We start from the raw sequence: 16,852 nt of genomic DNA, 5'->3' as shown, positions 1-16,852 counted from the left end.
AGTGATATTAGCAGTAATGTGATATATTTGTAAAACTAGGCTTTCAGCTCAGATCTGTTCTTGGTGTTGGGATGATGTTGGCCAATCGTGAAACATGGAGACGCACAAGACCGCCTATATATTATGCGATAGCATAATCTACACTGCGGTCATTTTTAGTGTCTAGCCAACAACATCAAATACATGACAAAGACAAATACAAAGACTCATGCGTCATCAGATGTTGTATGGTATATATATTTGCACATTCATAGTGGGATATCTGCACGCACAACACTGTTCAAGTGCCTGTGAGATCCAAAATGTTTGGAGAGACGGAGCCCTAAGATACATGACAAAATCTTACACGTGAAATAACTTAATAATAGATTATTTATTGGTCACACTTAGCACATAACCTGCTCCCGACCAGGTTTGGTTGGTAGCATAATACATCATGGTGATACAGCGACGCTAAAACAGAGCCACTTTCGTGTCACAGCATACCCTGGCTGTGAGCGCAACATACCTCGCTAACCCACTAATCGAGCTTCGTAGTATACCCCACAGGTAATATTTCATGATTCTTTACATTGCAATTTTGTTTACCGTCAAAATTACTTTGAAAACTGTTATATTAAGGTAAAAAAAATTGACAGTGTTAAGAGGTGAGATTTGTGATGAAGCCTTTCTCAGCTATGGTCACTATGAGGTTATGAGGCCTCTCTCCAGTGTGAGTTAGAATATGGGTTTTAAGATGCGAAATTTGTCTAAAAGCTTCTCCACAGTGGGCACATGTATGAGGCCTCTCTCCAGTGTGAATCAGCAAATGGGATTTAAGATGCGAAATTTGTGAAAATCCTTTTCTACACTGGATGCATTTGTGAGGCTTCTCTCCGGTGTGTGTAAGCGTATGAGTTTTCAGATCTGAGGATCTTAAAAATGCTTTTCCACACTGAGGAACGTCACATTTATGAGGCTTCTCACAAGTTCCTCTGTGTGTTAGCAAATGACGTTTGAGATTTGAGATTAGTGAAAAGGCTTTTCCGCACTGGGTACATTCATGAGGCTTCTCTCCAGTGTGTACTAGCATGTGAGTCTTAAGAGTCGAAAGGTGTGTAAAAGCTTTCCCACACTGTGTACATTCATGAGGTTTCTCGCCAGTGTGGGTCAGCAGATGGGTGTTGAGATTTGACATTTGTGAGAAAGCTTTCCCACACTGGGTACACGTATGAGCTTTCTCTCCAGTGTGTGTAAGCATGTGCGTTTTGAGATCTGAAATTCGTCGCAAAACTTTTCCACACTGGGCACATTCATGCCGCCTCTCTGGAGCGTGTGTTCGCATATGCGTTCGGAGATTTGAGGACGTTTTAAATGTTTTTCCACACTGAGCACATGTATGGAGGTTCTCTGAACTGTGTGTTAGCATATGCTTTTTAAGATCTGAAGACGTTCTAAAGGTGTTTCCACAGTGGGCACATGTATGGTCGTTCTCTGAACTGTGTGTTAGCATATGCGTTTTAAGATCTGAGGACGTTCTAAATGTTTTTCCACACTGGGCACATGTATGGTGGTTCTCTGAACTGTGTGTTAGCATATGCGTTTTAAGATCTAAGGACGTTCTAAATGTTTTTCCACACTGAGCACATTTATGGTGCTTCTCTGAATTGTGTGTTAGCATGTGGTGTTTAAGGCTTGACTTTTGTGAGTAACCTATTCCACACTGGGCACATTTATGAGGTTTCTCTCCAGAGTGAGTTAGAATATGGGTTTTAAGAGTTGACATTTGTGTAAAAGCTTTGTCATCCTGGATACACGTGTGAGTCTTCTCTCCAGCGTGTGCAAGTCTGTGAGTTTTAAGATCTGAATGTTGGATCCTAATGTGTTTTTGCAAAAGCAACAAACAGCTAAATGCTTTTCCACACTGGGCACATTTATGAGGCTTCTCACCAGAAGGTCCTCTGTGTGTTAGCAAATGACGTTTGAGGTTTGAGATTAGCGAAAAGGCTTTCCCACACTGGGTACATTCATGGGGCTTCTCTCCAGTGTGTACTAGCATGTGAGTCTTAAGAGTTGAAAGGTGTGTAAATGCTTTTCCACACTGTATACATTTATGAGGCTTCGCTCCAGTGTGGGTTAGCATGTGCGTGTTAAGATTTGACATTTGTGAGAAAGCTTTCCCACATTGGACGCATTTATGGGGCTTCTCTCCAGTGTGTGTAAGCATGTGGTCTTTCAGATATGAAAACTTTCTAAATGTTCTCCCACAGTGTCCACAGAAATGAGTCTTTTTGCCGCCAGTGTTCTGCTGATCATTCACACTAACAGAGTGTGTTTGCTGGTGTTTCTTGAGTTCTTTCAGGGCCGTGAAACTCTTCCTGCAGACGGTGCAGTGGTGCAGCCTTCCGTTGAGTTGCAGGTTGAGTTCATCATTCTGTCCATGGATCTTCTGTTGCATGTAGTCTGGGTCTTCTGATACACCTGGAACAGTTACCATAGAAACTTAGAATGACAGACAGATATTCTACATCCAGTAATTCAATACAACCTTGGGCCCTATTTTGACAATCTAAAATGCATGGTCAGTGGCGAAAAGCTTAAATACATATGGGGGTTTGTACAGTTCACATTCGGGGTTTTGTTATCAAACGTCGGGCGCATTATTCAAAAGGGTTGGTCTTCTGTTTCTTAATCAGTCATAGGTGTGTTTTGAATGTAACCAGCTTTCAACCAATGAGAGTGACACCTGTCATTCCCTTTAACAGCAAGCAGGGCAACTTCAAACAGCACATCGGTATTTTGCCAGTCAGCGGCGCATTTGAAGGAATCTGCTTGCATAAGAGGCCGTGTATAAAATACAGGGATTCCACTAAACCTTGCTTTATTGAAACCTCTTTGACTACATGCATTCTGCACTTGCCTATTATTTGAACTCAAAGGCAAAATGAAACGATCATCACCATGGTCTCTTAGGCAAACAGTTCTACACACTTATTTACTTTCATTATTGATTGACAAGGGGTTACAATTGAAAACGTAGCCTGAAAAAAGCAACCCTTACCCCAATAATGTTCGAACGACTGAATAAAAATCTAAGATTTTTTATCCTGCAGAGAAGTTGTTTGGGACTGCTTGCTAAGGGCTGCTTATGTAATAAAAAAATGTTATGTAAAAAAAACTGAACAGTCCAATCAGTAGACCAATAAGCTAGCCAACTATGCTACTTTGTTTACAATATTTCCAGGCTTCTACCAGACTGCTGAATTAAACAGGTGGAGTTGTAATAGAAATAGTAGGCCAAGGCTATAGGCTAATCTGCATAAAGCGTGCTGTTGTAATGGATGCCAGCTAGCTTATACGCCTCAAGAGTGCTACTGGCATGCGAGCTAGTAGCCTGGGCTTTCAGCTCAACTGTCAGCACGCACGCTTCCCGAGCCAAGGTGCTGCTGTTCGCAGGTTCGAGTCCGCTGCCCTAGAGAGCTGTATCTGCAAAAATGCCAAACTGAGAAAAACAGCTTTTTGTGTTTTTCTTACACCAAGTATAAGCATCAAAGTATATTCAACAACAAGGGGTATACTTAGATAGATAAATGTGAGGTGAATATTAAACATTTTGTTTTTTGACATTTAGGCTAAATTTGGTAGTTGTATAGGCTATACTGTGCTTTGCCTTTGCACTACTGCTTATACTTACATATTGTATGTATGCTGCTTATACATACAATAACATTTTGCAGTAAGTGTAGCAAGTGATCATAATCACTCAGTTTTTATATTAATTGAGGAGGTACTTACTACATTTTTAGTGAAGATATGCTGCTTGATGCCTTAACAATGGCAACTCTGTCATTTATAAACATTTATGTAAAAATGGAACAAAATCAATCAGGTATTCTTGTAGACTTTCATGTCAAGCAATATTGCATTTCTGCAATCCAAAACCTAACCTTTGACACCTTTGCACACTGCTGCTTATATTTGTCAAAGTATATGTTAATTACTTTTTGTAAAATCTGACTGACTATTTTGATACTTTCACTAGCATTTAATATTGTGAGACTGTATCACGATAGACACCTAATGTGTGTACGTGTGAGTGTGAATGGTAGTGTGCCTTTTTAGAAGAAAGTCCAGGGCCTTCTTTTAGTCCCAGTCTGTCCCTGTGCGCACACACACACACACACACACACACACTATTAGAGTAAGGGCAAGTGAAACAAAGGCAGAATGCAGTAATGGCAATTGAAATCAAGGCAGTAAGGGCAGATACTGCACTCTACCTTGGTTTCACTCTACTTTTCTATACAAACTGCAAACTGAAAATGTAAATTTAGCTAAAAAATATATTAGGTAGTCATATGCCATTTTAACAGATTGAAGAGCAGATCATGTACTTCTTATTTGTGCAAAAACATAAAAAAAACAAACAAAAAACAAAAACAAAGTGGAGATACTGCTCTTAGCCTTTGTAGGGCAGTCCGGGCGTGTGCAGGGCTGAATTGTGCAGGTTCAACACAACGCAGGTTACACTGTCATAAATATCAGACATATAAAATATAGGATATAAAATAATACAGATATATTATATTATAATCATCTAGTGTTCTAAGGTAGGCTATTGAAATGTTATTTAATAAAATGTCTAATGTCTTTGGGATTTTGAGATCATCATTGTTGGACCATATAAACTGAAAGGACTTACTTCCCAGAAGATGCTCTTGTTCATCCACATCATTTTCCTTCACTTCAATCTCCAATCTTGCCTGCAGTGTTTTACTGTAACCTTTGTAGAGGACACCCAAAACTTAAATGTTAAATACGTGCACAAGCGAATCCTATCACACGTGATACATGAGATTTGTGTCTGAAAGGGGTGAAGTCTTGGTATGCTTACTCCCAGCAAGATAATCCTGCTCTTGCTCGTCCTCCTCCTTCACTTCAATCTTTACTATTGTAAGTAGTTTCTCGTTGTCTAGAGAAGACAGGACAACCAACACATAACTGTTAAACAAGCGTGTGTACACAAGGGAAATCCTATAGTTTCAGTCTTCGTAGAGGAAATCTACTAGCCTACTTTTATCGTTAGATAAAATTATGTACACATTAAATCAAACCCTAGTTTTTACATGATTCGTGTCTGACAGTGGTATTTGAAAGGTTTTACCTTCGAGCAGATAATCGTGCTCTTGGTCATCCCGTTCTTCCTTCACATCTTGACACGAAATCATAAGACCATATTCCTCCTCTTTAATGTCTTCTTCTTTCACTATCACGCTCAGGTCAACCGGACGTGTTTCAGCACCGCCGGAGTTCAATGGCAAATCCATGTTACCAAGGGAGGAAAAAATAATCCCATCCAAAGTTTTTTCAGAGGATAACAAAAGATATCGTATGGTTTTCAAGATCTATTTTCTTCCTTTACAAACCATCATTAAGTTACATGAACGTATAGCTCTCCACTCTGCTGTTGCCTTTTTTAAGACCAAAGATGATCTGCAATCTTTGACGTTAGGCTACAACAACGTAGGTTCATAAGAAACCGGCTATTGTTATTGCTTGTTTCGACTGTAAAAAAAAGCAGCCTACCTCAAGTAGGTTCGTACAGTGAAATATTTTAATTTGGTGTTAATCTAACAAGACGTCAAACACGTGTTATCCACAAAATCTAGTTCTAACGTTCTTAAAACATCGGTCAAACTCCGGACTCTTCTGCCTACTGAGGAAATGTTTACACCTGGGAACCTTCCTTGTTGTGGTTGGCAACACAACCAGATAACGGTGCATTTCCCTTCATTACTGCCACCATCTGGAGTGGAGTTAGACTGGCCAACTCTGGAAATTAAGCTTTCTGGTTAATTAAAATAACCAACAGCGTTGTCTCAATACACACAGTGCACTACCACAGACCCATAGTATAGCATCACAATGAGCTTGTATGCACCGTATTGGTATGTAGCATAGTAATAATATTATACTCCATTTAGAAGCTTGGACTCTTGGGAATCCATACACAACCTTTTCCATGAACAATATGTGGGCTATAGTGTATAGTTCACATTTACATTTATTAATTTTGCAGACGCTGTCATTCAAAGCGATACCTGTCAAATTATTACAGGGGCCATTGTTCCCAGAGCAACATGGTGCCTAGCTCAAGGTGGAAGCCAAGTGTTGAACCCACACCTTTTCTGTCGGGCTTTGCTGCACGCTAGCCTATATTTCCACAATACAATACATTGCCATTTTCAACATTGTCTGACCAAGGCCCTTCGTCCCGGATTACTCAGTTTGGCTGAGCGGCCAGATCTAGGAAGACAGTTGGTTATTCCAAACTTTTCCATTTGAGAATAATGGAGGCTACCATGCTCTTGGGCACTGCTGCAGAAATGTTCTTGTATCTTTCCCCAGATTTGTGTCTTCACACAACCCTGTCTCGCAGGTCTACAGACAAATTCTCTCGACCTTGTGACTTGGTTTTCACTCTGACATAGCGACCATCAACTGTGAGACCTTATATAAAGAGATGTGTACTACTATTCTCCTACTAATGTCCAGTGAATTCATTTAGGCACCGGTGGACTCCGCTGAAGTTGTAGAAGCACTTCAATGACTGCAAGCATCATAACAAAGGGTCTGAATACTTAAAGGGACACCAGGCAACGTTTTCGTGTTAATTAACCATCTTCGTAAGTCGGTATATGGTTAAATGACTCATTACGGGGCGAATGAAGGCTCTCTCGCCCGCCCCTACTGCCTGTAGGAAGAATATCCCACTTGCAAGTTCGGTGTATCCTACCCGCCGACCGAAGCAGGATCAGTTTATAGCACAGAGGGAGGCTAACGAAACGCTAGAGATTGTTGCAAACGTGTGTATAATGGCAGAGCCGGCGAAGAAGCAGCGAAAACCCTTGACAGGAGACTCAAAGAAAAGGAAAAGAACTTCAGACCGAGCGAGGGGGAGTTTCGTAGAGAAAAAGCATCAGGCTTGCCTGGTGTCCCTTTAAATTGAATATTCGAGTCTTTTAAAAAATAGAGTGTATTACCATATGGGTTTTAAGATTTGACATTTGTGAAAAACTTTTTCCACATTGGACACATTTATGGGGCTTCTCTCCAGTGTGTGTCAGAATGTGCTGTTTCAGGTGTGTAGGATTTCTAAATGCTTTTCCACAGTTACCACATTTATGAGGCTTCTCTCCAGTGTGTGTCATAATGTGCTGTTTCAGATGGCCAGAAGTTCTAAATGTTCTCCTACAGTCTCCTACAGAAATTAGTCTTTTTGCCACCAGTGTTCTGCTGATCATTCACACTAACAGAGTGTGTTTGCTGGTGTTTCTTGAGTTCTCTCAGGGCCTTGAAACTCTTCCTGCAGACGGTACATTGGTGCAGCCTTCCCCTGAGTCGCAGGTTGAGTTCATCATTATGTCTGTTGTTCTTCTGATGTGCTATATGTGGAGGTTCTAAAGAGTAGAAGAGGTCCAATATGGATTTAGAATGACAGATACACACGCTTCATCCAGCATTCCAATACATCCTGATGACTAAACATGTGGAATAACCACAAGACATAGCATATGATAGCTGTCAAGGTACCATACACATCCAAGTACCAAAGTGTAACTGCCTAATAAGACATAAATCAAGACAATTGCCTCCATATTAGATATAAAAGATAAGTTGTCTCTCTCTACTTAAAGGAGAATCGTTGTAAAGTGCTATTGCTGTGGGTAAGAAGGTTTTCTTATATCTGTCCTTACTGCAACTGAGTTGGCGAAACCGCCAACTAAAAACACTTTGTTGTTTTGCCAGTGTACTGTGTAGGGGATGTGATGCATTGTCCATGATGTGTAACAATTTCTGCAACATCCTCCTTTCCACCACCAACTCTAGAGGCTCTAGAGTAGTCCCCAGCACAGAGCCTGCTTTCCTAATCAGCTATAATAATATATCAGAATATGAACGATCATATGTAGAAAATATGAAAGCAAGACTGTGCACAAGCAAATCCTTACTGACATCATTAATACATGGGGTTTGTGTCTACCAGAGGTGGGACCAAGTCACTGTTTGGCAAGTCACAAGTAAGTCCCAAGTCTTAGCAGTCAAGTCCAAGTCAAGTCCCAAGTAAATACAGAGAAGGGCAAGTCGAGTCCAAGTCCAAGTCACATCAAAGCCAAGTCGAGTCCAAGTCCAAGTCCCAATCTTTTTCAAGTCCTGAACAAGTCATCAGGTACTCTTCACTTAATAATGCCATTATTAGACTATGGATCATAATTTTAGCACTTCCATCTAATCCACAGTATTTTTTGTTTATAAATACAGATTAAAATATGTTCAATGTTTCTGTCTTGTAATCTTTTACGACATATGCATGCGCATACCTGTGTAATCTGTAAACGGATAGCTACATAACACTCAGCACAGCTGCAAATATATATATTGTTTTTCCAAATTGCGGAGCCCACTGTAAGGATGAGTAATACTTTGACTGATGGCAGTTCACTGCGCTAGGCCACAGATTTGCCTGCAAACAATTTATTAGGCTGTCTGGCAGTGGCGACTCATAAGGGAAGCCAAGGTCAACACTTGTATATTATTTAAAAGATAATAATGACAGTAATTTTGTTTTAAAGTATTCATTTCTTAAGAAATACTACACATTTGATGCTGTTTATCTCATTTGTAAATGGTGCACTGTCACTTTAAGCCCATTGTGTCACACGTTCTCATAATGATCCTTTTTTTACCAGCTCCGTTCAAATATAGCCTATGGCTAGTCCACAAACTCAAACATTGTTTGTGCCACATGTATAGCACAATATTAACAACGATAAGCATGATATTAAGTTGGCACAAACAGCTTTCATTCCCTTGGAAAGAGAAGCATGTATGACATGATGCTTTACATTTTCTGTTTGCAATTAAAAGTGAATTATGAGCCTGGTAGCCAGTAGCCACCTAGCTACAGTAGCTGAGTGAAATGTATTTCAATCGGCATATCATGTGCTTCATGTAAATAAATTATTGAATACTTCAAGACTATTAAGACCAGTTCCATTACACAAGGCAAAGACAACTCTTCATAATATTCTTGTCCACTTTCCAAATCACAGTGAGTGCAGCTATGTCATAGTGACCTGGATCTCATAGTTTATAACAGTACAGTAGGCTAGTGAGAACCGGATAATTCACAATCTCCTCTAATCTCGTATTTGTTGCCTTCACGATTTCCTTTTATATGTTTCTTATATTTAAAAGAAGATATCAATCATCATCAACAATGACAAGCCAGCTGGAACCTACTCATTTTCTCTCCCTCTCGTGCGTGCTTGGATGCGTTCTCAATTAAATGCAGTAGGCTAGCATAAGTTCAAGTTGGATCTTAATGGAGAGGACTCGAAAAGTATCAACTTTATGTAACATGCTGTTGGTGCTTTTTGACATTAAACGTTCTCTAACAAGAGTGCAAATCAGTTTGCAGTAAAGCTACTAGTGATTGGCTAAATGTTGGTCCTTCCTCTGTCTCTTGGTGCCCTACACACAGTGCGTAACGCGTGTGGGGGTAGCGGCAGTACTGTACTGTGCTCTGGCCGCTTGTCTCCGCTATTTTTTTTTTTTTTTTTTAGTCGCGGGAAAGCGTCTGTGGGGTAACTGATCCACGATCAGGAAATTTAGTTTTTGATTCAAGACATGTCAAGTCATCACAAGTCAAAGAGGCAAAGTCCGAGTCAAGTCTCAAGTGAATAGTATTCAAGTCCAAGTCGAGTCGCAAGTCATGCCGAATTTTATCAAGTCAAGTCTGAAGTCATTAAAATCATGACTCGAGTCTGACTCGAGTCCAAGTCATGTGACTCGAGTCCACATGTCTGGTGTCTACTGACATCATTACTACATGGGGTTTGTGTCTACTGGGGTTTGTGTCTACTGACATCATTAATACATGGGGTTCGTGTCTTCTGAGGTTTGTGTCTACTGACATCATTACTACATGGGGTTTGTGTCTACTGACATCATTACTACATGGGGTTCGTGTCTTCTGGGGTTTGTGTCTACTGACATCATTACTACATGGGGTTCGTGTCTTCTGGGGTTCGTGTCTACTGACATCATTAATACATGGGGTTCGTGTCTGAAAGGGCTATCTAATAAGGACTTACTTCCCTACTGACATCATTAATACATGGGGTTCGTGTCTGAAAGGGCTATCTAATAAGGAGCATGTATCTTTTTTAATCAAGTTCACTACTTGTTATCAAGTAAAAAAAATGAACAAATGCAGACAGGAAGACAAATGCAGGCTTTTGCTGCTTCTGATCTAACGCCTAACGTAGCAACATTAAACCCAGAGCAAGACAAATGCAGGCTTTTGCTGCTTCTGATCTAACGCCTAACGTAGCAACATTAAACACAGAGCATTGCTGCTTCTGATCTAACGCCTAACGTAGCAACATTAAACCCAGAGCATTGCCAGCAGTTCGGACAATAGTGAGTTTGCAGTCGTGGAAGTGATGGGATTATTTTTCTCTCGTTGAGATCAAACTGTGTGCAGGTGTGAGAACCCTATTTACCTCAAAGAGTAGGCCTATGCTAATAATTTAAATTTTATGAAACAATCGTTAAATCAATTCTTCTGCAAGATTACAAGTCACTTGTCAGTTGTTTTCAGGCAACTTATCAGCATAAATACCAGGCATTTACCACAGCACAGCCGACATTTGAACTGTGCAAAATAAAAGTTTATAGACGTTGCATTGCTGTAGCTTAAATGTTATTTCTAATGCTGCAAGTCACAATGATCACCAACATCTGTTTACATCTGTTTGCTGTTTTTGCCTCTGGCCTGGCAACATCAGCGTTGTGGTCCATGGTGTCATAATTGAAGCGGAGCCTTATATGTGTCGAGAGGAGCTGGTAGGGGGATTTGGGGCAAGCTCTGTAGTGGTTGATCGAACGAAAAATACTGTCTCCACAGTTTATTTGATGTGTTTTCATGCAGAAAAAGACCCTGGGGTCAATTTTTACCGGAGTTACACTGAAAGACCAGACTCAATGAAGCCTTGGCAAGAGTGGAAAGCCTGGGGAGAGAGAAGAAACATGCCATGGAAGAGGGCAAAGATCACAGTGAAGAGTCTTTTGGGGGATTTGAGGGAAAAGAACCTCATTAATGAACAACTCAAAGAGAGGGTTGAATTCTACTCCGACAATAGCCTGGGTTTTCCCATGCTGCCTTACCCACGCGATTTTATTCACGCTGCTAGGCAGCCTGGATTCTATGGACTTCATTTTCACCTCAACGAAGGAACCAATCACAGAACGGAGGGAGGGCAGCAAGACGATGACGACACACCAAAGCTGTTATGAGCTACGTACAGACGCATTTGATAGACATTCGTAGTGCCCAATAAACGGCTCTGGGCATTCGTAAACCACATTTCAAATACGAGAAAATGAACGCCTAGTTCCCAGACCCCATCTCAATGAGATGTGGTCTGACGTTAGCCAGGCTACTCCGACAAGACAAAATTAGCACTTCAAACATGTTATTCTTGCTCTCTTTATTCAAACTCCTTAGTTATCATCTGATGGGGACATCATAACATTTCAGATCTTAAGATAGACCTCATGACAAAGCATGGCCATGTGTACACAAAGGACTACAGCGTGTTTGCGCTCACGCTCCACCTACATGGTTCCCTGGAAATTCAGAGTTCTCGCGAGAGCACAATTTGAATTTACTCAGTGAGTCACTCTGGCAATGATTAATGATGCTCACTACCTATGCCCATGAAACTGAGCTGCACCAATCACATCAGTGTATCTGATATAGGCGGGCCAGAGGCGAGCATGATCCAAAAGCACACAAACACCTCAGAGAGACTCAACATTTCCCCCTCCCACATCCACATACATTACAAAGGTAGGCTTACTGATGCAAACACGTTAAATAGCGTCCTCTCAATTTTTTTTTACAGGTGGCTGCGTTCGGTGGATGTCAAGCCTGGCCTGAACAAGATGATGCTGGATATGCTGAAGAGAAGATGCCACAATGTGTTACACTCATGTTGGATGCCATGTCCATCAGAAAACATGTGTAATATAATCCACATACCGAGTCAATGTCTGGTTTTGTAGACATGGGTGATGGAAACAGCTGACACTGATGTTGCTACTGAGGCTACTGAGTTCATGGTGGTGCCTACAACGACATTGGAAGGCTCCCATTGCTTACTTCCTGACCAAGTCTCTCTCTCCAGAAACACAAAGGGTCCTTCTCAGTCATGCTTTGGAGGTGTTGAATGCACGGGGCATTCGGGTGGAATGTGTAACAATGGATGAGCATGTCAGCATGTGCAACCAACTTCGGTGTGAGCTGAAGGGCCACGAGAGCCGCGAGAGCCGCTTCAAACCAGTTTCTCGCATCCGGTGACTGGCGAGAAAACTATTTGAAAGATGGACGGTTGCCACATGCTCAAGTTGGCATGTAATGTTAATAAATACTCGTTGAGCATACAGTTTAGAAATATGTACTGTGTTCTCTGTATATGTTGAATAGATGAGTATTGACTTTATCTGATACCTAATGAAACCTTGTAATGATAGTGTTTTTAGATGCCAATATTTTTTTTATAGATTATTGACAGGCTGTTTGATACAATGAATGGACATAATCCTCTGATACCTAATGAAACCTTGTAATGATAGTGATTTTAGATGCCAATATTTTTTTTATAGATTATTGACAGGCTGTTTGATACAATGAATGGACGTTATCCTCATGCCAAAGGATTCAAAGATCCCTTGGTTGCTTTGAATTAGATGGAGAGGAAAGCATTTTTGTCAAGAGCCAGGGAGTACTTGCTCACTTTGGTGACAAAAGATGGAATGACGCGCTCGCTGTTCCCTTATGCATCGCGTTCCTATGCTCCGTTGTTCCCTTATGCATCGCATTCCTAAGATGCTCCGTTATTCTGTTATGCATCGCATTCCTAAGATGCTCCGTTATTCTGTTATGCATCGCGTTCCTAAGATGCTCCGCTGTTCCCTTATGCATCGCGTTCCTAAGATGCTCCGTTGTTCTGTTACGCATCGCGTTCCTAAGATGCTCCGTTGTTCTGTTATGCATCGCGTTCCTAAGATGCTCCGTTGTTCTGTTATGCATTGAGTTCCTAAGATGCTCCAAGTATATTGGTCTATTGTCTACATACTGTATGAGTCAAACAAGAAACTGATCCCACTTCCAAAAACATGGATGCAAACTAATTATCTATCCACCCTGGTAGCTGATTACCATTTTCATTCTCTGTGAGTTTGCACCCCTGTGACAGGCACTCAAGAATCTGCGAATATACATTACCGATGGATGGATATGATGGAAAATTCACTTCCCTGCTTTGAATGAACAAAATCACATGGTACTTTCTTGGGGTGTCTTGTTTTGCCATGATTGCAATGATCATAAAACATTTTTCTTTTGCAGGCACTTGTTGGTCATCGGATCTGCTGGCGAACAGCGGTCTTTGAATGGAAACTCGAGTTAAGCTTTTTTTAAATTGGCAAAAGTTTGATCAACTAACCAACTAGCTCCACTGGTGGGAAAATACATGGGACTCATGAGTTGTAGCGCTGTCCTATTGCGTGCAGAGGAAATTTGAAAGACAGCCGTTTATTCCGCCCCTCGGACCGAGCAGTGCCAACGGTAAGTTCCCAGACCCCACATCTTGATGTGGGTATGGCTCGTCAGGCTAGATGATTCCTGAACCGCTCCATGTTCAGCGGTATGTGCTCACCGAAGGGTTCAGCCAGGATCACTTGGAGCTCCTATTTGATTCAATCACAGTGTCAGGTAGGGTTGGTGTTCTTGGGTATTGGGTTAATGTTGGGTTGCTCCTTACAGTATCTGACTCTGCCGCTGGGTTAAGATAACCCAATGTTGGGTCTGTCCTTATCTGACTCTGCCGCTGGGTTATTTCTAACCCAGCAGTTTTTAGAGTGTAGGGTTGGTGTTCTTTTAATTACAATAAATTCTGAAAATATAATCTTTGTTATGTCTTGTAAGTAATGCAAGTATTGTGTGCCCGTTTTCCATACAAGGCGGCTGGAATAACAATCCATCGGCACGCACGCCAGTTCCAGGCCATCTTCCGCTGTCTGATGGATCTGTGTGGTGCAATGTGACAGCCCAAGACAGCAGTGTGTCCCTGTCTGCTATGGAGATGTCATCTGCTGAAACTGCTGAGGAGCACCCATCTCCATTCACTAACATCTCAACCCTTGTGTGTGACCACAGTAATCACAGTAATCTGGTCTGGTGGAAAATGCTCTGGTCTACATAGCTGGGTTTGTAGTCCGGCAGGTTCTACGAAAGCTGTCCTGTGATGTGTGCCGTGCGAGCTTGGTCAGAGATGCTGTACCTTCTTCATTTGACAAGAGCTACCACCTTCTAGCCCTGAAAAAAAAAAACGGCGGCCTAGTGAATCCATCACAAGGCACAGTGAAGGTTTAATTTTATTATCTTCTTTTTTAAAAACTTTTATCGTTCAGTCTTTGCTTTGCTCTTTCTTATTTTCTCTGTTCTGTAAAGTGATTTTGAGCACTGTGTAAAATGCTATATAATTTTTATTATTTATGTTGTTATTATTAATATCTTGATATTAATATGGCTCGTCAGGCTAGGTGGTCATTTGAGTGTGTGTCTGGGAACGACCCTGACAGTCAATTCCAAAGCTTTGTGCTTGTCTGCTTCCAAAATGTCAATATGTTATTCCCAGAAGTGCCAAAGTCATGACTGACCAAGAGAATTGTGCTGTGGCTATATAAGACAGAAAATATGATGCTGTATTATAGCTATAAGCTAATGTGCTTCAAAATCTGACATTCTCTTCCAATTCAAATCGTCAATTTGAGTACGAGACACAGTCATTGTCTGTGGGATTTGTCTTGTTTACATCTGTATAGTTTGTGTTGTGAGAGTTGTGTATGTGTGTGTGTGTGTGTGATAGAGCGAGTTAGATTATTGTCTCTGCTAAAGCTGGGAAGTTCAAGGAACAAACACACACACACACACACACTTTGCTGAGCTGTGTGCAGGCCTGACACTCCTCTCACAAAGGGGCCTCTGTGTTTGTGTGTAAATATAATTAGGCCTATATCATATACTATAATTAGTGAGATATAATTATCTGAAATGCAATGGCTTTCAATTTGTCATTTAATATTTAATCTGTGTAGCCCACAGTTGATTTGACATTCATGAACAGTCGTCGACACATGAAGCGGTTTTAATTAGCATTCTATACAGGCTACAGAATTATAGGCCTACCTTTGGCTTGCGTCAGGCATGATGTAGCCCACTGGCATAGCCTATTTACTGTCACTGAACAGGCTACCAAATGTGCATGACACTTTATCAACAGTAGAACATGTCTTTCATTAAAGAGTATAACTAAAAATGCCATGATCACGATAAGCTATGTAGACTAAATGCTTTATGTGGGAAGCAAACCTCCACACACACAGATATGATTCCTTTCCTATGCTGTCTCGCTACGCGTTACACAGAACGGAAATGACGCAGAGTAGCAAGATTCCTAGAACCACACACGTCAAGTTAAGACATTTCAAGTCACATAATTTTCATAAATTATTTGGAGCTAGTGAATATGTAAATCCATGCTTGGTGACTGTTGGAAAAAAAAAAAGTTTCTTCTTCTATTTCTGAAGTTGTAGGCAACAGGTGATGAAAGCACAGGTTGACGGAACGATCTTTTTGGACTTGTTTTCCGACTGATTCCGTTTTTTTTTTTTTTGCAACACAGCTTGATTAAGCCAGAAAGTTAACCTGCTACGGACCAGGTTAGTTCTGTGGCATAAATTCCCATAGTTACCAAGCAGAGATTCACGTAAACCACACTAATGGAATGGAACTCTCCCTAAAATTAGCAAGACTTACCGAAATAAGCGAGGTTTGGCCTTTAGCAAGGTTGATAGAATACCTCTCAAGGTTTGGCCTTTAGCGAGGCTGATGGAATACCCCTCAGGTTTTTCTCCATTGACTTGTTCTAAGTAACTAAATGTCTAATTGTCTATTACAATTACGATTATGAAACATAGCTAATTGCGATTTTCTGAAAGTCATTACGATATCCAGTCAAATTTTTGAATGTCAATGAATGATTGATTTAGTTGTGTCCTTTCTGATTGGTGAGTATGGCTAGTGTGAGCACAGCACTCCTGATTGACTGTAAAGCAGAAGTGCTGTACTTCTCACATATTTGTTTGTTCATAGGGGACAACTTTTATCTGTAAAGCTAAAGAGTGTGTGTGTGTGTGTGTTTTATATATGTATGTATTTTTTTTTATCTTAGTGACACAATGAAAACAACTCCATCCATGAAGGGAAGCAAATTTATTCTGAAATGTATTCATTGTGTGTGTGAATTGACTGAAACATCAAGGAAATGTCAAAAAAATGCTTACTTTTACTACTTTTTTGCATGTACAGTATACACGCTGGGCTTGTCAACCAGATAGCCGTATATGTCGGGCTAACGAATCTCTGGCCACTTGCTAACGTCGTCTACCTATTCTGCTGTCAGCGCAGGATCAGGCAGACAATCGCCATTTGTTTGACCCCATGCTGCACACGCACCCAACCTAGGCTCTGGATGATTACTAACATTAAAACTTTGCCATAACCAGAATGTGGACCTTAATCGGAATACGGTGTGCTTGAAAACAGTCACACAAACCAGCTCCGTGTTGTGAGGTAAAACTCTGTTCCATTTAACCACAGAATCAAAGGCCTTCTTGAGCCATTCCACAGAATCCAAGGTTCCATTTAACCACAGAATCCAAGGCCTTTTGAGCCATTCCA

General features: G+C 40.9%; 2 protein-coding genes across 8 annotated transcripts in view; both read right to left on the bottom strand.

Moving 5' to 3' along the window:
* The window catches only part of LOC121718806 (NACHT, LRR and PYD domains-containing protein 3-like), an 849,641-nt gene that overhangs the window by 605,700 nt on the left and 227,089 nt on the right, over positions 1-16,852 (bottom strand). The window lies entirely within an intron of this gene.
* On the bottom strand, positions 221-5,762 carry LOC121718851 (gastrula zinc finger protein XlCGF57.1-like). 5 transcript variants are annotated; one of them, XM_042104188.1, is made up of 4 exons: positions 5,144-5,752; positions 4,874-4,951; positions 4,682-4,783; positions 221-2,460 (listed from the first exon to the last, which is right to left on the bottom strand). In XM_042104188.1, exons 1-4 carry the CDS (start codon positions 5,304-5,306, stop codon positions 641-643), a joined length of 2,163 nt encoding a protein of 720 aa, XP_041960122.1. In that variant the 5' UTR covers positions 5,307-5,752; the 3' UTR covers positions 221-640. The 5 variants fall into 5 exon arrangements, with proteins under 5 accessions (XP_041960122.1, XP_041960123.1, XP_041960124.1 ...); XM_042104189.1 differs by having other exon boundaries at positions 4,682-4,762; positions 5,144-5,751; XM_042104191.1 differs by lacking the exon at positions 221-2,460 and adding an exon at positions 4,158-4,508 and having other exon boundaries at positions 5,144-5,762.

Source organism: Alosa sapidissima, chromosome 9, assembly GCF_018492685.1.
Source record: "Alosa sapidissima isolate fAloSap1 chromosome 9, fAloSap1.pri, whole genome shotgun sequence".
NCBI classification, from domain to species: Eukaryota; Metazoa; Chordata; class Actinopteri; order Clupeiformes; family Clupeidae; genus Alosa; species Alosa sapidissima.
Note: the sequence above shows the minus strand (reverse complement) of the source record. Positions and strands in the feature narration are given on the sequence as shown.